The sequence below is a fragment of the Manis javanica genome, chromosome 5, assembly GCF_040802235.1.
Source record: "Manis javanica isolate MJ-LG chromosome 5, MJ_LKY, whole genome shotgun sequence".
NCBI lineage: Eukaryota > Metazoa > Chordata > Mammalia > Pholidota > Manidae > Manis > Manis javanica.
In genome coordinates, this window is record NC_133160.1 from 82,041,747 (window position 1) to 82,059,727 (window position 17,981).

General features: G+C 41.7%; 1 protein-coding gene across 4 annotated transcripts in view; it reads left to right on the forward strand.

The window, feature by feature from the left end:
• Positions 1 to 9,719: 9,719 nt before the first annotated feature.
• Positions 9,720 to 17,981, forward strand: part of ELOVL6 (ELOVL fatty acid elongase 6) — a 151,981-nt gene continuing 143,719 nt past the window's right edge. Inside the window, exon 1 of one of the 4 annotated variants that reach the window (XM_073237176.1) lies at positions 9,720 to 10,226. In XM_073237176.1, the coding sequence (XP_073093277.1) occupies positions 10,138 to 10,226 (89 nt within the window). In that variant the 5' untranslated portion in view covers positions 9,720 to 10,137. Of the gene's footprint in view, positions 10,227 to 10,257; positions 11,494 to 11,774; positions 12,281 to 17,981 lie in introns of those variants that run through there. The other 3 variants (XM_017676120.3, XM_017676121.3, XM_017676122.3) reach the window with 3 other exon arrangements.

The following is a 17,981-nucleotide window of genomic DNA, read 5'->3' on the forward strand; positions in this document are numbered from 1 at the left end:
GCTGTTACTTGCCCTTCACATCTCAACAATGTTACTTTCTCTGGGAACCTTTCCCAAAGCTCACAGCCTGTCCTAGACCCCTACTCTGCCCTCAAGTAAAGGCCACAATAACAACTCTCAGAGACCTTCCTTCACTATGTTATATTAGTCGAGTAAACTGTCCATCTCTCCACCAAAGACTGGGTCTTTGAGAGAATCTTTAGCATTTCACCCAGTGTCTGGTATGAATGAATGAATGAGTGAGTTTATGAATGAATGAATGGTGATGTTAAGTGGAAAGACAATAATGATGTTACTCCTTTTTAAGACCAATTCTAGTAGCACAAAAAGACAGGACGTTGTCTGATAGGGAACTATGAGGTTCTTAAGCCTAGGAGCTATAGATACAGGGGGCAAAATAAGAAATGATATCACTTATTTGTTTCTCAAATTGCACATTTTAAAATGGAAATCATAGTGCAGAAGAAATTTATGTAAGTTGTCATTTCACACTATCAACCATCTTTACAGCACACTTTTTTATTTGTGATTAGATTAATCCATATTTTCCCCTTCTTTCAACATGGCAGATCTTTGAAGGAAAGATCGAGGAAATGGTGATAATTAAACTAAAGGAGAAGTCAGACTAATGGAGAGAGAGAAGCTCCCTCAGGAAACAGGAGCCTTCTCCTTTGGGAGCAGCTCAGGCTCAGGCAAGTTCTAGCTGCTACTTCACTGATTCTGCTTGTCCCTCTCTCATTTCATCCAATGTTGGGAATGAGGTGATTTCTCAAGCAATTTGTGACAATAGTTTCATATTCAGGTGCCCTGAAGAGAGAATCTTAGGAGAAGTTAGGGTATCGCTCCTAACCAGTCTATAATTTGATCATCAATATTTTGAAAAAACTTCTTTTGTGTTTGGCAACATTTTTCTTTCATAGGCAGTAACTCTTTGCCCTTCACTTTCTCTCTAATGCATACATCTTACCCCTTTTCCTTTTTCAAAGCTCTCCTAAGTCTAAGAAAACTGAATGGTCCCTGAGAGTTATGTCGGAGGGCCTGTAGCCTGACTTAAAAACTATGGGGTCATTTAACTTAGCTTTGAGCATCAGACTGGCTATTTAGGAACTAATACCCAGTGAATGGCTGTATGTCCAACAGAAATGAGTCATTCATCATGTACAGGTCAGCAGGGCTAGGCCAACTCGATCTTATCTTTAAAGAGTAGTCATGAAGGTCACTGATGCTCACTGGATCAGTTATAATGCAACACCAAGGAAAACTCTGATTGTTCTGTTTGGGTCACGTATCCACCTCTAAAACAAAAACTAGGCCCAGGGACTGGGCACTGTGATTGCCCCAGCCTGGGTCGAAAGCTGACTCTGTCCCTGGTTGAAGAGGAGAGGGACAGAGGGAAGGCTGCCCCTTGACTGACAGGTCCACGTGGAATTCAGGGCTTTCCCAAAGTTCCCCCAGGTAGCAGTGAGATGTAGTCACCAGAAGAAAGGCAAAAACAGTAAATGCCCATGTCAATATAGGAAGAAATAATTCTAAGCTGTTTTTCTGAAACTTTTCCTACTGATGCTGCAAACTAAAAACTAAATCCTTTGCTATCACTGATTTTCTGACCTCCTCAAATCTTTCTCTGGCTTTGGAAAGTTTTACTTTCGGTGGCATTTATGTTCAAATCTCTTTTCAAGCCAATGTTGCATCTCTTGCTTATATCGACTCTTATGCTTATTGTCTTATCGCCAATAATTTCATTTTTTCCTTTCTCACATCCTGATTGAAATGTCAATTTTGAAAACTCAAAGAATGATGAAAAAGTGCACTCAAATTCACGATGCCTCATTAATCATTAGACTTTATAACAGGTATTAGATGGTATTAATAAAAGAAAAAGTATGGTTCACAGGTTCAAAAGCCTGAAGTATAACACTTCAAACAGAGTCAGACATTAACACAGCAGCATGATTTGGGAAAACCCGTGTTTTGAGAACTCTTACTCCTTTGGCTCTTTGGGAACTCTTTTGTTTTGTGGATGGTATTTTTTCAAGGTCAACTTAAACACCCTCTAACCTCTTGTAAGGTTTTTTTCAAGATCCTTGAGTAAGTGTAAGACATGGTCTACTTGACAAAGGCTCCAGGCTCCACCCTGAACTGGCTGAAAAGAATCTGCTCCTAGGAGTGCCTGCTGCACTCAGAGCACAGGAGCTGCAGGCAGACAGGCCAGCTGTGGCGTGGTGCCAGTCTGCAGGGTGGCCGCTTTGCCAGTCATCTTTTCCCCTCCTCCTTTGCCAGCTAAGAACCATAAAACATTAGAACTGGAGGACATCTCACTGACCACATTGTCCCCTTTCCTCACTTCACACAGGTCCAGAAAAGTGAAGGGACCTGCCCAGGACTACCCCGTGTGTTAATGGCAGGGTTGGGGAAGACTTCAGGCTTTCCGACAGCAGATCTAGCATTCTCCACTGTGCCACAACCCCTTTCAAGATACCCTTCGCCTAACAGGCAGCAGAAATGACTTCTCTAGTCAAGTATTGCCATGTCTTCTTCTGCCTTCATTTGAGGTTGGAAAATCTCTCTTCTTCTCATCTTCCCTGTGCCCTTCTCTCCCTCCCTCTTCCTCCTTTCTTTCTCTCCTTCTTTTCCTACCCTGTTGTATACAGAATACAGCAAAAGGATGCATAAAATACCTTAAGATCATAAAATGAGTGAAAGAAGAAAAAATAAGGGTAAGATTATAAGAAAGAGAGGGAATGAGGTTTAAACTGTGTATTCTATTAAGCTAAATACTCGCTACCAGGACAAGTCCAATATTTGCCTCCCAGTGTTCTAATAGTGAAGACACGATTCACAGTGTAATAGATCAGCCAATTAAGAGGACACAATGATTCTTAGTACTGAGACGAGATGAAAATATTCTTCAGAAGTTCCTTGTAATACAAATATTTGAAACATTTTTTTTTCCTTAAGGTTATCTGGCCTGAAACAGGCGAAACGGAAAGTCTTTATGAGTGTAATTGGTATTCATTGTCTTAAGTCCCAGCCCAAGTCCCCATGTCATGAAAGGCCCTCCTAAACCCTGCATGGGAGTAACCTCCCCACTCATGTGAAGACCCAGTCACGGCCTGCTGCTCTGCCAGCATGTCTCCAACAGGTGAAGACTGGGGCGAGGTGGGAACAGGACCACTGAGACATGTGCCTTTCTTGAGGTGTGGCTCAGTTTATAGCAGAGGGCTAGCAGGAGAGGTTCTAAATATTTCTCTGTAATTCAAGGAAGTTTATCATCATTAGATACTTTTCATTTATCTTCTCTTTTCTACTAACACAGGTAATAAGTAAATGCAAATTCCTAACAGCCAGGTCATTAATACATATATATTCATAGAGAGAGAGAAAGATCTTAACTTAAAACTCACTCTCTAGGTTTCTCTTCACATGCAGGTTGTCCAATTTTCCTCCAGGGATGCTATGATCTAAACAGCAATGATGAGACATCCTCTTTCATTATCAAACAGTCCTCTTTAAGTTTTCATTTATATCTCAAATATATTTTATACTACTGAAAAATTCTGTGTGTTGAACGTATATAGAGGAAGTGTATCAGTGTATCTAAAATAAAGAAAGTATAAGAGAGGTGGAAGCTCATCACCTCATTGATCTCCTTTCTCAGAGAGGCCCTGAGTCCCCGAGGCCCTGAGTCCCCGAGGGCTGAAACAAACCCATTCCTTGAACCTGCTATGCGCCACCAAAGGGTGAAGTCTTGACTTGCAAACTCAGAGGGTTGCAGTCAGAAACTATCATCAGTGTGGAAACTCCAGGGTAAAAGTGAACTTGAGCAGCTATCCCGTTCTCTAATCACATTTTCTTCCATCAAATAGCTTTCTCTGAACGCTATGAGCAAGTGGTTAACTACACTTTTGTAGATAGTATTTTGGACTGTGAGTTTATTTTTACATAATTATTTGCACTTCCCTTATTTACATAAAACATTTTATGTCTTTTTTATATTTACCTCAATCCTCTCCAACATCAATGGGGAATGCTTGTCAGTATGATGAGATCTTTTCGGACAGGTCTGTTTGGAATGGGGGTCTGAGGTGGCCACCCAAACTGGGGAGCCGAGGGAAGGAGATATTCCAGAACTCTAGCTGGGCACTGTGATGGGGGAGATCAGAGATACCACCCTGGGTATCCCGGAGTGTCACAGGAGGGCAGTGGGTAGCAGGAGCAGAAGGGGGGTGTCCAGCTCAGCCTGCTTCTCCCAGTGCCTAGAGGAAGGCTCTACCCTGCCAGAGTCTTTAAGGAGTTCCTAAGTTCCAACTTCCTTCACTGTTTGTTCCAACACAAAACCTTGTGTGAGGAGGTGGAAAGCCATCTCTGTTCTGTCAGTTTTTGCTCAGGAAGGGGTTGGGGTAGTCTAAAAGCCTCTTTGGTTTGTAAATAAACTGTGTCATTGAGAAAAAAAAATTCTTCCTAGAATTGATAATTTTCATAGAGGCCTAAAGTGAAAATGGTCAGGAAGTGAATATTGATTCTTCTTCTCTGTGGCAGTTATTAGTTTGTGGATGAGTTTTTATTTGCAAAATCAAGAATGTGAAAAAGCATTTCTTTTTTACAAAACAACAGTGTCCAATTTTTGAAAATATCTCTACTTAGGTGAGGAGCAAAGTTCAGTGAGAGAAAAGAAAAACAGATGTGGTCCATGTATTGCCAACCCCTGTAGGTGGGGCCAGAATGAAACTGAGACTTGCAACTGCATTCAGATAAAGGCGTTCCCTTTCCACCTGTGCCCTTTGCCCAGAGGTAACATCAGCTTTGGCATAGAAGAAGGTACATGAAGAAACTGTCATTTGGATCGCTGCATTTCCCAAAGGGTATAATGGAGCAGCTGAATCAGAATACAGGGAAAAAAGGGTTACCTGCCCGAGGCTATTTTGCAGTTTAGAAACCTCTAGATCTGTCACAGGACTATGCAATTCTGGGGTGATGTATGGTAATTTGTTACAGCAGTCATAAGAAATTAATATACTCAATAAACATTGTCCCTGACCTTAAGGACATTTGTAATTTACCTGTGAAAGGATTGCTAAGGGCCTTATAAACTGTATTAATAAGCACTTCAAGAGATTAGGAGGCAAGAAAGCAAACGATCATCTGATTATCTCTATGAACAAAAAAGGCCTCAAGTAAGGGGTAGTTTGTGAATACCCAGAGTAGACTGAATTTAACAGATAGAAATTGGGGGTTGGGAGGTTTGGGGAGAGAAGGGTATTCCAGGCAATGGAATTATGGGAGAAAAGAAGCCAAATCTTAAGATGCTCAGAGAATGTCAAATGGTTCAGCTTGGCTAAACTCCACCTATGAAATAGAGATCTAGAAAAACAGGTTTGTGTTAGAAGGGCCCAGAAACAATGTGTGTATTTTAACATATTTCTATGCCAAAGAAATTGTGAGCTGGTATCAAGATTATCCAGCCTCGTATTTTATATATAGAAAAGGAAGTGAAAGGATCGATTTACTTTCCCTAAGATCGGATAGGCAGATCTGGAGAAGAGTCAGGACTAAAATCCAGATCTTTGTTTAGGAATCAAGTTATCTTTGCAGTATATTTCTGTCTTTTAAATGCTCCTTACTCTCTGGCCTAATTTTTAAAAATATGACTACTAAATATCAATTAACTTAATTTTTCAGCCCCAGTTATTTGTATTCAATATTAACTACCTATCTGGTTATGGATTAGAAACACACAACAAATCTTTTCATAAAAATTCCTAGTGGTGTTGCTGGGCACCCTCTGAAAATCCCTCTCCATTTTCCTAGCCTTCTATGCCTCTCTGCAGAATATCTAAGCGCAGAGCTGGGACTTATGTAATACTTCATAATTTAAATCTAGAAAAATCGCCATTTAAAATGTTCTATTGCTATGCTACATATTAAGTTTTTTTATATAGAAAACTAAAATAGAAAAGTAACCTATTATCTTACTACTCAGCTAACTCCTGCTGACATTTTTTTTAATGAAGTACAAGAAAATTCAAATACTGCAGAGAAATAAACAGTGTAAATAGTAAGTAGGAACTTGTCTTAGTTCGCTCCCAGGTGTTTCCCTTAATACACGTCACCTATAAATTCTTGTCAGTCTTGCCCAGAAAAAAAATCTGTACAATTGTAGATGTGTTTCTTAGTGTAACACTATACACAATGTTCTGTGCCTTGCTTTTTTATTTTCCTTAAAAATCTGGAAGCTCTTTTGATATTATAACCCACAGAACCATTTCTTATTAAAAGGCTAAATAATATTTCTTTATAAAGGTGTGCCTTCATTTAGTTAACCAGCCCCCTATTATTTCCAGTGTTTTCTTATTACAAATAGTGCAAACAATATAGTACACATATATCTAGATTGTTTGTGTGAGTACATCCATGGAGTAAGTTTCTAGTAATGGAATTACTGGGAATTATGCTGTTCCCCAGCTAAAAACTCTTTAATATTCCCCACCCCAATGCAGTTAGAATCAAATCCAGATATCTTGTCTTGACTTACTAGGCTGCCAAGATCTGAACCCTGCAGACCTTTTCAACCTGTGAGTTTACTCAGAATGTATAAACATTTGCCTTTTGCCCTTAATCCTACAATTTTTTCCCTTACCTCAGGGCCTTTGTACTTCCTTACTTCTAGTGACATCAGCAAGAGGCTGCCAGTTCTTTACTATTGTGGTTTCAAATCAGTCACCTTCTCAGTGACGCCTAAAGGGTTTAAGCAAGCACTCCTACCCATTCAATTCATGCTGTTAAATTTTAATCTCAGCACTTCCTTATATGAAATTGTTTTGTCTTCCTCTCTGGAATGTGAGCTCCAAAAGAGCAGGAGTACGGTCTTGTCTTCTTCTCTACTGAATCCCAAGAGCCTAGAAGAGCACAGGCTCAAGGAATATCTGGTGAATGAATGGACAAAGGATAGGTGGATTTAAAATGACCAAATAGGCAGCCAAATTGCTTTCCAAATAGTCATGAGTTCTCACTGCAACCAACAGTGTCTGTTCTTAACAACCTGGGCTGCACTTAGTGTCACCAAGTATTTATCATTTTTGTAATTGTCTACTTTAAAGATCAAGAATAGGGATTTGGAGAATTTGATTAAGAGAAAATCAACCTGCTCAAGTGATTACCTGACTTTGAGTTTCATTTTTCTTTTTATCTTAAAAATAAACATTAGAAAGGTTCATTGGGAAACCTGTTTGTTTTACGCAGTTCGGCACATCTTTTGGGTGGAATTCCTCAAAGGATAAAAATTTCACATACCGAAAAGAGAAGAAGACTCTTTCAGGGTCACATTATACTTGTTACAACTCTATGTTGTAAGCAGGAGAGGAAAGCATGTTCAAGATTTGTCTTAAATATAGTATTGTGTTAAAAAGGACAATGATCATATTGATTTGTTTGACATATTTTCATAAGGCCATACTCAACATTCAATTAATTATCACAGTATAGTGCAAAGGACATGGATTTGTGCTCCTCAGGCACCTGGATTATAATTCTGGTTCTTTTGCCACCTACTAGCTGGGTGATTTTGAACAATTTACTGACTTCACTGAGCCTCAGTTTCCTCATTTCTAAGCTAGAGTTAATACCTCTGCAAAAGGTTGGTGTATGTGTGGGGGACAACAGGTAAAGCACTTTAGTAATATCTGAAAGGTATTCAATGTTAGTCTCCCCTTTCCCTTCCAGTATCCACTCTAAACATTATCTTACAAGCCAGTGAATCATAAAATTTTCTTGAGCCAACTGGTATTCTTTCCTCTCTACATCAAAGCATAGACCCTTATAGGAGAATTACTGGGTTCTCTGTGAGTATCAGGAAAGAAATTCAATGAAGTATCCACATTTATTCTTGGAGTTCCTTGGGTTACTGTTAGTTTGTTTCTCCACTAGTCATGTTTTATGTAAAAAAAAATTGTAATGTTCTCGGTAGAGATGTCATGCATTAAGTAAGAAAGAAAGAGGGTAAGAAGGAAAGAAGGGAAGGAAGGAAGGGAGGAAGGGAGGGGGAGGGACGGAGGAAGGAAGGAAGGAAAGTTGGACTTATCTCCCATTTTGGAGTAATTTTTCCTCAGACACTGTTAACAGATCAGATGTTCACTTTTAACATAACCCCAAATCCATCTTCAGAAAATAAATGGAATAATAGACATTATTTGCATATGAAATAAAATAAATAAATGAGAATTTCTCATACGAGTTTGAAATTGATGTAAGAATACAGAATTTAAAAATAAAATCCTTTTAAGACAAAAGTAGTACTTTACAACATACAGTAAAATGCTTGCTGGATTTTCTCACACGTGATTCCTTTCTCACTTCCCTCCCATCTTTCATTTACTTAATCACTCATTCACTTTACAAATATTTATTGATTGCTCACAGGTCTAGGTGTTGTGCTAAAACCCTTCTCCCCCATCTGGCCATATCCACCTTCCAGCCCAATCCGACAAATCTTTTGGCCTGGGCTTTTCCTTCAAATTCACTTCCACTTGCACTGCAGTAGTCTCTAGAATGATAACCCTTAAATGGAGAAATGAGGAAAGTCCACACATGGACTTTTGGGGAATACAAATTTACACATTAATTTGTTAATCTTCAACCAGTCTATCCTTTTGATTTATATAATGTTGTATTGGATATTTCATATCCTTTCTTACTTCCTTATTATACCTTCCTCCTTTACAGAGGTCTTTTCCCGAACCTTTTTAATGGTTCCTGGCACCTGACTTTGAATGAAAATACTCTCTCTTTGGGCTACCAGGGTGGTGGGGAGAGGCACCCAAGAGGAAGGGAATTTTCTTCTGGTCCTAATGTCCACCTAATTTTTAAAGAATAGGTTCCTTATTATTATTGTATTTTAAACTTACAGTTACATCCATAGATTAGATTATTAAATGCATCCATGTCTCACTTTTAATTTTCCCTAACGTGGGTAAATGAGTGGAGCGTCAAACAGAGCCGAAAATACTTCTACCTCTAGAGAAACGGGTGTAGAGAGAAGCTGAGGTTAAAATGTTGCTGTGAGACTGGGGGTTCAGCAGGGTTCAACATTACATTTAGCTCTCTCCTCAAATATAATTCTGTTCCACCTCCCCGTACAATATATTAAGCGAGATTTCTCATGTATACAAATAAGGTTCTTGCATTGGACCAGTTGGTTCAGTACTCCTATCTGCAAACTCCCTTTCCCTCTTTGTCCCAGTTCAGTACCTATCCCCATACCCAAACCCACCATCTAGCCTCTCCCCTCTGCCGGCTACCAGTCACTCGATTTTCCACCATCCTCATCTTCAGCATCTCCAGCCAGCATGGGATTAAGGAGCTGTGCGGGCCATCGACCCCAGGTTTCCGTAAATCAAAGACATACCTCTGGGGAGAGGGCCCCGGAGGGTACAGCGGGAGCAAGCAGGTGGGAAAACGTGTTCCCTTCACATGCGATCTCAGCGCAAATTTGCCTGGAGTTCTTGAGAGGGAGAGAGCGAGCAGGTAGGTTTTACTACTTCCCTATAGCCTACCCGCCAAAATCGCGGGTCCACGCGCCTAGGAATTGCGCCCCGCACGCCGAAACTACTTTCAAAGGCAAAGCTAGATGGCCCATGAGGTTGGGATTGGTAGTTGTGGATGACCTCGAGGCCACTTCCTCCTTCTCCGCGCCCTTCCTCCACTCCTCTAGTCGCCTTCGCGTAAGCTAAACTGACCCCCAGGGCTAGAGAGGTCTCGCGCTCTCTGGCTCTCCCACGCAAAGGGTTAATTTTTCCGATCGCACGAGGGGGAGGAGATTTCCCTATAGACGAGTAAAGAGGGTGATGGACAAACGTGCGGGCACTAAGACCGCAAGGCATTCATTTCCTCCTACGGTGGATGCGGACGCCGGGAGGAGGAGAGCCCCAGAGCGAGGAGCTGGGAGCCGAGGCACAGGCAATGCTCAGCCCTGGATGTAGCTGAGAGGCTGGGAGAGACCCACCGCCGGAGACCGAGCGGCGAGGGGAAGACCTAGGGGGGGTGGGTGGGGGAAGCGGACCCGAGAGCACTCGAAAACGAGCGCTTTACAGATTATTTATATTTCGTGTAGAAAACACGTAGCGACACCGAAGACCAGCCCCAATGAACATGTCAGTGTTGACTTTACAAGAATATGAATTCGAAAAGCAGTTCAACGAGAATGAAGCCATCCAGTGGATGCAGGAAAACTGGTAGGTGATGCTTTCGCCCGATACTCCTCCCAGGAGCCCTGTGCGGCTTCCCGGTGTGCCTTAATGTCGGTGTTCGCTTTCTGGGGCGTGAATGGAGCGATGAATTGCGGGCAGCAGGGTGCCGGTCGCTGAGTTCCAGGGTCTACCGGGTGCAGGAGACACTAGGGCTGCATGAAGCGCGTGGGTCGGTGTGCCCCTGAGTGAACCGCGGCTACACATGCATCTTTAACACAGATTATATAACGTGGAACATAGATATGTACGTGGAGTAGATGTCTGCGCGACAGGGAAGGCGGGAGAGATGCCCCAGCCCAGATCCTACCTGTGCTACCTTCTGTTTGGCATCTAGATTTGTTTTTTTTCGCTTGGTCTCCCGCAAGCGTAGTGTGAAAGGCAGTGAAGGGAGGACCCAGTCTCTTGCTGCGTTTAACCCTCTCTCCCCCGCCGTCCTGGGCTCTTTGGTCCTTGCCCTGTCCCCATCCCTCGCGTCCTTCCTTTCTCCTTGCAGCTCGCCTACTTCGCTGCTTTCCTCTGCCGCTCCCCAGCCCGATTCCTCCTTTACTGGACCCCTTTCCCCACGCGGTTCCCTTTCCGGTTTCATAAAGAGGCGGGGGCCGGGAGGGGAGAGGAGGGGACAATGAAAACAGGAATAAAAATGAATGAACCCAAGCGGTGGAGCCACGCCGTAAGTTTCTGTTTTACGGAAACGCCTTTTGGACACACTGTTCTAATTCAGTGGGAAGCAGCTGATTGGAGTTGAGACAGATTAAAGAACCCTCGGACTGCAGGGTCCTTGGGGGCTCTTTTCCAGACAAACTTCTAAAGGGGAACGCATCTTTTCTTGTTTATTGCGCCCCTCCGCCAGTCCTTTTGAAAATCCCTGTGTAGGAGGCGATCCTGTATCACCTTGCAATATTTAACAGCGAAGGGTGTGCTCATTTTGCTTCTTGCTTGTGGTCCGCTGTGGCAGGCATTCACTTCCTCCCCTCAACCCCGGGTCTGGCAGTCAGTAAACTGCAAGCCCAATGCATCCCCGAGCCGGGTGGCGGCCCCCAGCCTCCCCGGGGCCCGAAGGCAGAGTCAGGCCGAAGGGACTCGCGGGCCTGCTAAGGGGTCCTGCCTGCCGCGTGTGCGAGCGCGCGTGCTCCCGCACGGTCACGACTGGCCTTCCCTCCCCCATCTCATCACTGGGAAACTAGAGACGCTAGCACGCCGGGGACTCTGGCTGGTTGGTGCCGTAGGAGGGGTGCCCTGGGCCGGAGCGGAGGTAGGAGGTTCAACTTCCCTTCCTCCAGCTCTCACGAGTCGCGACTAGCCTCGGTTGATTCGGCCGCCGCTCCCGCCTGCTGCTGCCCTGGGCCCGCCTGGCGCCCGCTGGCCATTTGCGGCTGCAGCCGGGCCGAGCCCGCCCCCAGCGCCGCGCGCCGGCTGGGCCCGGCGCCCGGCGCGCTGGGGCGGGCGCGGCCGGTTTGGCGCGCTCCCACCCGCTGCGGCGAGGCTGTAGACCGGAGGGTGTGGGGCGCGGAGGGGTTCGAGCCGGAAACTAGGAGGGGAGCGCAACTGCCTGGAAGGCCGGGAAGTGCGGCCGGCACTTGGGGCGTGGGGCTGGGCACCTCCAGCGCCGCCCAGGCCCAGCGCACCGAGGGCGGGTCGGGAAGGTAGTGGTACACCGCGAGTCTTCATCCCGTAGTTTAGACCAGGAAAGGCGTCGGGGCGCCGCCGCTGGGGACCTTCTGCGGGTGCGCTTCCTCCACCTCCTACGGGGTGGGGTGGCGGGCGCGGCGCGGCGGGCCCGCCGAGGGCTCTGGTCTCTGCAGCTGTTTGTCAAATCCTCTAGCCACACAATACGAACCCATCTTCCTCCACCATTAGCCGCGTGCTCTTTTCTAAGGTCAGCCGTGTCGCCAACTTGCTGCACGCTTGTGGAACCTGCCTCTCTGGAGCCGTCTTCCGCGCCCGCCGGCGGCCCCCATTCCCTGTCTGCCAGCCTTTCCTTTCTCTCCCGCGGTCGGTACTGCCTCTTGATGCCATTTCTCTGAGGCAGTCTCCTCCAGGTACTGTTTCCCGCCTGTTTTCTCCGTTCAAGTGCACACTGAGCCAGACAGGGCCTACCCCACACGGGACTGAAATGGTAAAAATGGGCCAACCTATCTCGGCCTTTGGGCTCTGTCCACTGTTTCTTCCTAGTTTTTTATGTGTACCTTTCTTCTGGCAATAATTTTGCTGGCTTTTATTCATATACATGAATACTTATTCATGCCTCTTAACAGACCCTCAGCTTTTTAGGACGTGATTCTTGACTCATTCCACTCCTGAGTACTCTTAGCACCTGGGAGAACACTTCATGGTAGATGCTGGGGGAAATGGTTGTGCAGTGAGTTAAAGTAATGATTGGTGCCAGGTTGATGGCCAGTACTACCTGTTAACACCCGGAGCTTCACATACTTGGCTCCCTCCTTCGTTTTGAATACTATTTTGTTGTCACATACTAGGATTTTCCCCTTCCTAGATTTTTCTCTCTGTTGACCTTATGTTCTTGGCTTGCATGTTGTAGGTAAAAAAAACCCCGCTGGCTGTTACCCCTTCCCTGCAAGTCTTTCTGACCCTAATTGCCTTGCTTGCTTATTTTATCCCAGAGTGTGTCCCTTTCTCCCAATTTCCTGGTGGACCCCATTTTGTAAACCTTACCCTGAAATCCCAACAGCCAAAAGTCTAGAACCAGATGTCTAAGAAAATTAAGATTTTTATTTCTCTTGTTAACAGGAGATGGGGAGTTCGCAGAACTAAGGCCTAGACCCTCATGGGGACAAGGGAAGTTGAGGAAACCAAAGGGTCTTACCTTTCCGAAACTCATTAACTTAAAATGATTTGAAATAGCTGCTGGAGGAATAACACCATAGAAGTTGTAGAGCTTCTATCCTTTCTTTGGAGAAATAATTTACAGTTATCCTTAAAAATATCTTAGACATAGCCTCAAACAAAACTTCCTAATTTAGAGATTCTTCCCTTGAAGAATTGTAAGGAAGGCCGGGAGTCCTGTTTCATCAGGATGCTGGCCGCACTACCTAATGTCATTTTTAAGAGGACCTTAAGTAAGGGTAGTTTATTAAACATACCCTGTAATCCATGTTCATGACCTTATTACATATTAATAAATGGGACTTCTTTTGGAGTGGTGTTTATATAAACACTATAAAGTGTTCGACAAAGGCAAGTTTATCAAGTTTCTTGCTGCTTTAAAGAATGATTGACCCTATATTCACTGTCTTAGACTCAGGATAAATTCTCTAGACCTTTTTACTTTTCTAGTGAACAGCTTCATGTAAAATAGGTTAGAAAAGCAGTTGAAATGCAAATTTCATCCTGAGGCTCATCTTGAAACTACATGTCAAGTTGAAAATATCCTGGCTAGTATTATCTGGTAAATGAGAGTTTATTATGTGAGGTAGAGGAAAATGCCTGCTTTTAGCTCAATGACATTTCGAGTTTCAATTTAACACTGAAAAGCCTGTGTGGTTTTACAACATTGAAAAGAGAGGCATGTTGTTCTTTTATGAGATCTGTGGCCTTTACCTGTTATTCTCACTAATAGCTGACTTAATTTTAGAAGCGCTGCTAGCAAGGGAGCGGAATCGCCTGGTGGTTGAGAAGCTGACATAAAATTCACTGAGTGAGCAGAGGCAAACGGGCCCCGCCTTCTTTCAGCTGCCTGCCGTATCCGTGCTAACAGCGGCAGATCGTAGTTGCTCCGGTTGTAATTGTCTGCCCAATGATGATTATCTTCTGATGTCGGCTGACACGGTGTTCACCAATGGGAAAGCAGGAGGCCTGTGCTGACTGCTGTAACATTATGTATGTGAGGTGGCGTCATCAAAGGGCTTGCCTAGAACCTCCTGAAACCCTTCCCCCTCCCTCTGGCATCCTCCACATGCCCAGCGTTTCAATGTTTTGTATATTTTTCTGACTTTTTCCCCTCCCTCCTCCACGTGGTAATGGTTACAAGGGTTTTATTATTTTTATATTCTGTGTTCTGTACCACAGAATCTATAAAACAGTGTAGTTTTTGGAATTACTGTCTGCTAAGGAAACCTTTTTATCCATCAATTTGTTTTTACTAAGGAAAAAAACACCATTTAAAAGGAATTGTACATCTATGTATTTCTCATAGGTGTGGTTTAGAACCACACAGATATTAAACACATAAAAGCATTTATATGCCTGTATTAGTATTTCATTCAAAATCAGCATCATAATGTCTGTCATACTTTTCAAATTCAGGCATAGTGTTATTTAGGCTGTTGACCCCTAAAATCTACCTTGTAACTTGCTGTGTCTATTTGTAAGAAAAGTGGCTGGAAAAATAGTTCAGTCTGTGGTCATGAAACAGAAAAGGCCTCAGAGTCTCACTTAATCAATGACACTACAGCAAATACAGATTTGGTCAGCTCTCTAGGAAATACTCTGTGTACATTATACTCATTATGTCACTTGCCACTTATTTTAGGGACTCACAGCACATTAGCCTTAGGATTGAAAAGTCCCAAGTATGAGGAATTTAACATGTCATTCAGCAAACTTTAGAAAGCACTGAGACATGGGCCTAATGTGCACCAAGTGTGATCTATGTTACGATCCTAGAAAATAGTGAAAAGTGGGAAACTGATCTGAACTTTCACGTATCTTTTAAAACATGGTGTACAGTCATGCAATCCTTTTTTAGGATTTACAGGGAAAATACAAATTATTTTATGATCATACTTTCCATATATATTTGCATTAGTTGTAAATAGTATCTGATGGTAAAATTTTTACAAAAGGCCTCTTTTTTTTAAATTGGAAGTTAAAATTGTGCTGTTTAAAGAAAGCTTCTGTTGCTTTTAATGTTAGATGATGATAATTCTAAAGGAGTTAGGATCACATTGAATTGAGCTCCAAAGTCAACCCATTCCAGGTCTAGGTTCCTTTGCATACTTCCTTGAAAGAAGGATCTTTCAAGTTAGCAGAAAGCTAGGAAGGGAATGGGGACTTAGAAATACTTAGGAGGTTATAAAATAAAACACTGAGTCAGTCTTTAGGCAACAAAATAAAAGGAAGGAGCATAGCATTATTCAGGCAATTCAAGAATTCATGCTTGCTTCAGTGATCTGGATATTTTAAGTTTAAGTGTTTTCTGAGATGAGTTATTTAAAAATTGTCTCAGTGATCCACTTAATTTTTCATGAATGGGCAGAGGTGAGCTAAACTGCCCTTTATTAATAGGAACCAGACAACAGTCCACAAAATTTGCCTAACCTCTTTACCTTTACTCTATCTACCTTTTCTAGTCTCAGCCTCAAATCCATCTGTTCCCATTTAATTTCCATTTATCTTTGTTAAGAGAGGACCAGCATTTACCTAGGAAAGTTACCTATACCAGAGATACTATTTCTATTGATAGGTTTAGGAAATCTAAATGAAAGTCTAACATGGCTTTATTGAAATGTTAAGGCTCTTCTTAACTTCATCTTTTATCTGTATTCTGATTGTGTTGTGTATATACAGGCTGGTATAAATGTGCAATGTTGACGTAGTTACTCCGAACTTTAAAAGAATAGCATCCCCGATTATATTTAACTTTGAGTAATTTTATTTTAGAGATAGATTAGTCCTTTTAAAGAAAATCATTGCCGTAGAGTCAAAAATGAATTTATAATTTTAAATCGATTGAGCAAAACCATCCCAAAACATGAGTCCATATAAGTCATCTAGTTCAAGGTTATGTATTTATCATGGTTTATTTCTGTATTGAAAACTCATAATTTTTAGTTTTAAGGTTCTTTGTGCTAGTATATTGGAATGACAAATACTTTTCGGAAACACGTTCAGGTAGTCAACCACCGTGAACCTTCTAAAATTTAACTTTCAGTCTGTCAGTGCCCCCTAAAAAAAGTACAAGTGAAAAAGATTCACACTTACCTTTGTGGAGACAAAATGACATGTTGATTAGAAACAGTTTTGCTTAATAGATACTCATAGTTTTGGTACCTTTATTCTATTTCCTATAGGATTTTATATTTTAGTGTTTTTCTTTCTAAACCTTTTTTAAAAGAGTTACTAATTACAATGTGATGAGAATATGATTGATACAATGTATTTTGGGGAGGGGAATCCCTCTTGTTTATAATTGGTTTATGATCACTTAGTGTAAGTGAAATAAGTATAACTCTGTTTTCCAAAATTTCAGATGTTTTAGTTCAAATCAGCCCTCAGTTTGATTAACAGTTACCTTTGGAGCTAGTTTTGTTTTTTTATATATCTTTTAAGTTCTGAGGCTGAAGTTTGAATTGACTTAACTCTTAATGGGCAGTCTATAAGATCATTCTTGGAGACTGAGAAGATCAATGAAATGCATGTTTGTTATTCATCTTTGGTGGCAGAGTACAGGCATTTACGTAGAAAAGTATATGCATAGATACATATAGGCATTTACCTAGAAAAGTATATACACATACATGTACACATACATAAACATATGGTAATGCAACTTTAAAAAAAAATGAAAATTGATATGCATTATTGACTGTTTCTTCTTGCTATTTAAAGTATTTTGTTGAGCTGAACATACTTTTCTAAAACTTGCTGCAAAATAAGTGCTGAATTAATGGACTTTTTTGTCAACGTGTGTTTTAACTAGTTAAATAATATGATTTAAAAATGTGTTTTAAAACTGCAAATTTGAACATTTAGTATTTGGATTTATCCCAATTACTAATACATTTTTAAAGTCTTATTTATGTTTATGTATAATAGTATGTTTAACAGTAGCTGAAATCCTCAAGTTTTACTGTCTTTTAGACTGGGTTGCTTACCCCCTTCGCTTCATAAAGGTGGTGTTAATACAATGTAAAAGTTTTTAATGTATTTGGCCCACTTTAACTGGCCTACCTGACTTTTCAGTTGAAGGGAGTTGAATGCTTTGAAACTGAGTATTTCATGACCTTGTTTTAGAAGGCTCAATGGAAAAAAAGAAGGAAAAGCCCTGATGAAAAGGTTTACTTCTGATTGTTTTTTTTTAATGTGTTAGACTTCTATTGAAGTGTATGGATGCCTTAAGCATTTAAAAGCTGGACTAGCCATGGTTATCCTTATAAGAGGGTAGGAAGCTCTCAATAAAAGTTACTCTAAATATCAAGGTCTACAGTTTACTCTCAATTTTATGACTTTTTGACATAGACTGAAAGATCTTGAACGTAGGGTAGATCTTCATTCTGGAGTAGTGATACCTATAGTCAATACTTAAACGTAGTTGCTTACTGTTGCAGGCATTCTTTTAAAATGTTTTACATGTGTTAACAGTTAAATCCTCCCAACTCTCCTTTGATCTATTGTCTTTTCTGTTTTGCACAACAGAAAATGAGAGGGCAGTGTGGTTAAATAATTTGGGATTTACACGTAGGAATAAAAAGAGAAGAAATGGGCTCTGGCTTAAGTGTTTGTCATTCGTATCTTATTTGAATAGAAATAAACATTCAATCAGTAAAACAAGGCACTTGAAAAGTTGACAATGCTGTAAACAAGTCAGATACCTGTCGTTTTCAGTCAGATTTCACAGGTGACTCTACGTAGATCCTAAATACCTAACCCCAGAATAACTGCAAAAGGAACCTGAACGTTTTACCGAACATTAAACTGTATAGGTAAATACTTAATGGCTCAGAAATATTTTCTGAATATTATTTGTTCAATATCAACGCTTTGATAATTGAAAGAAGCCAT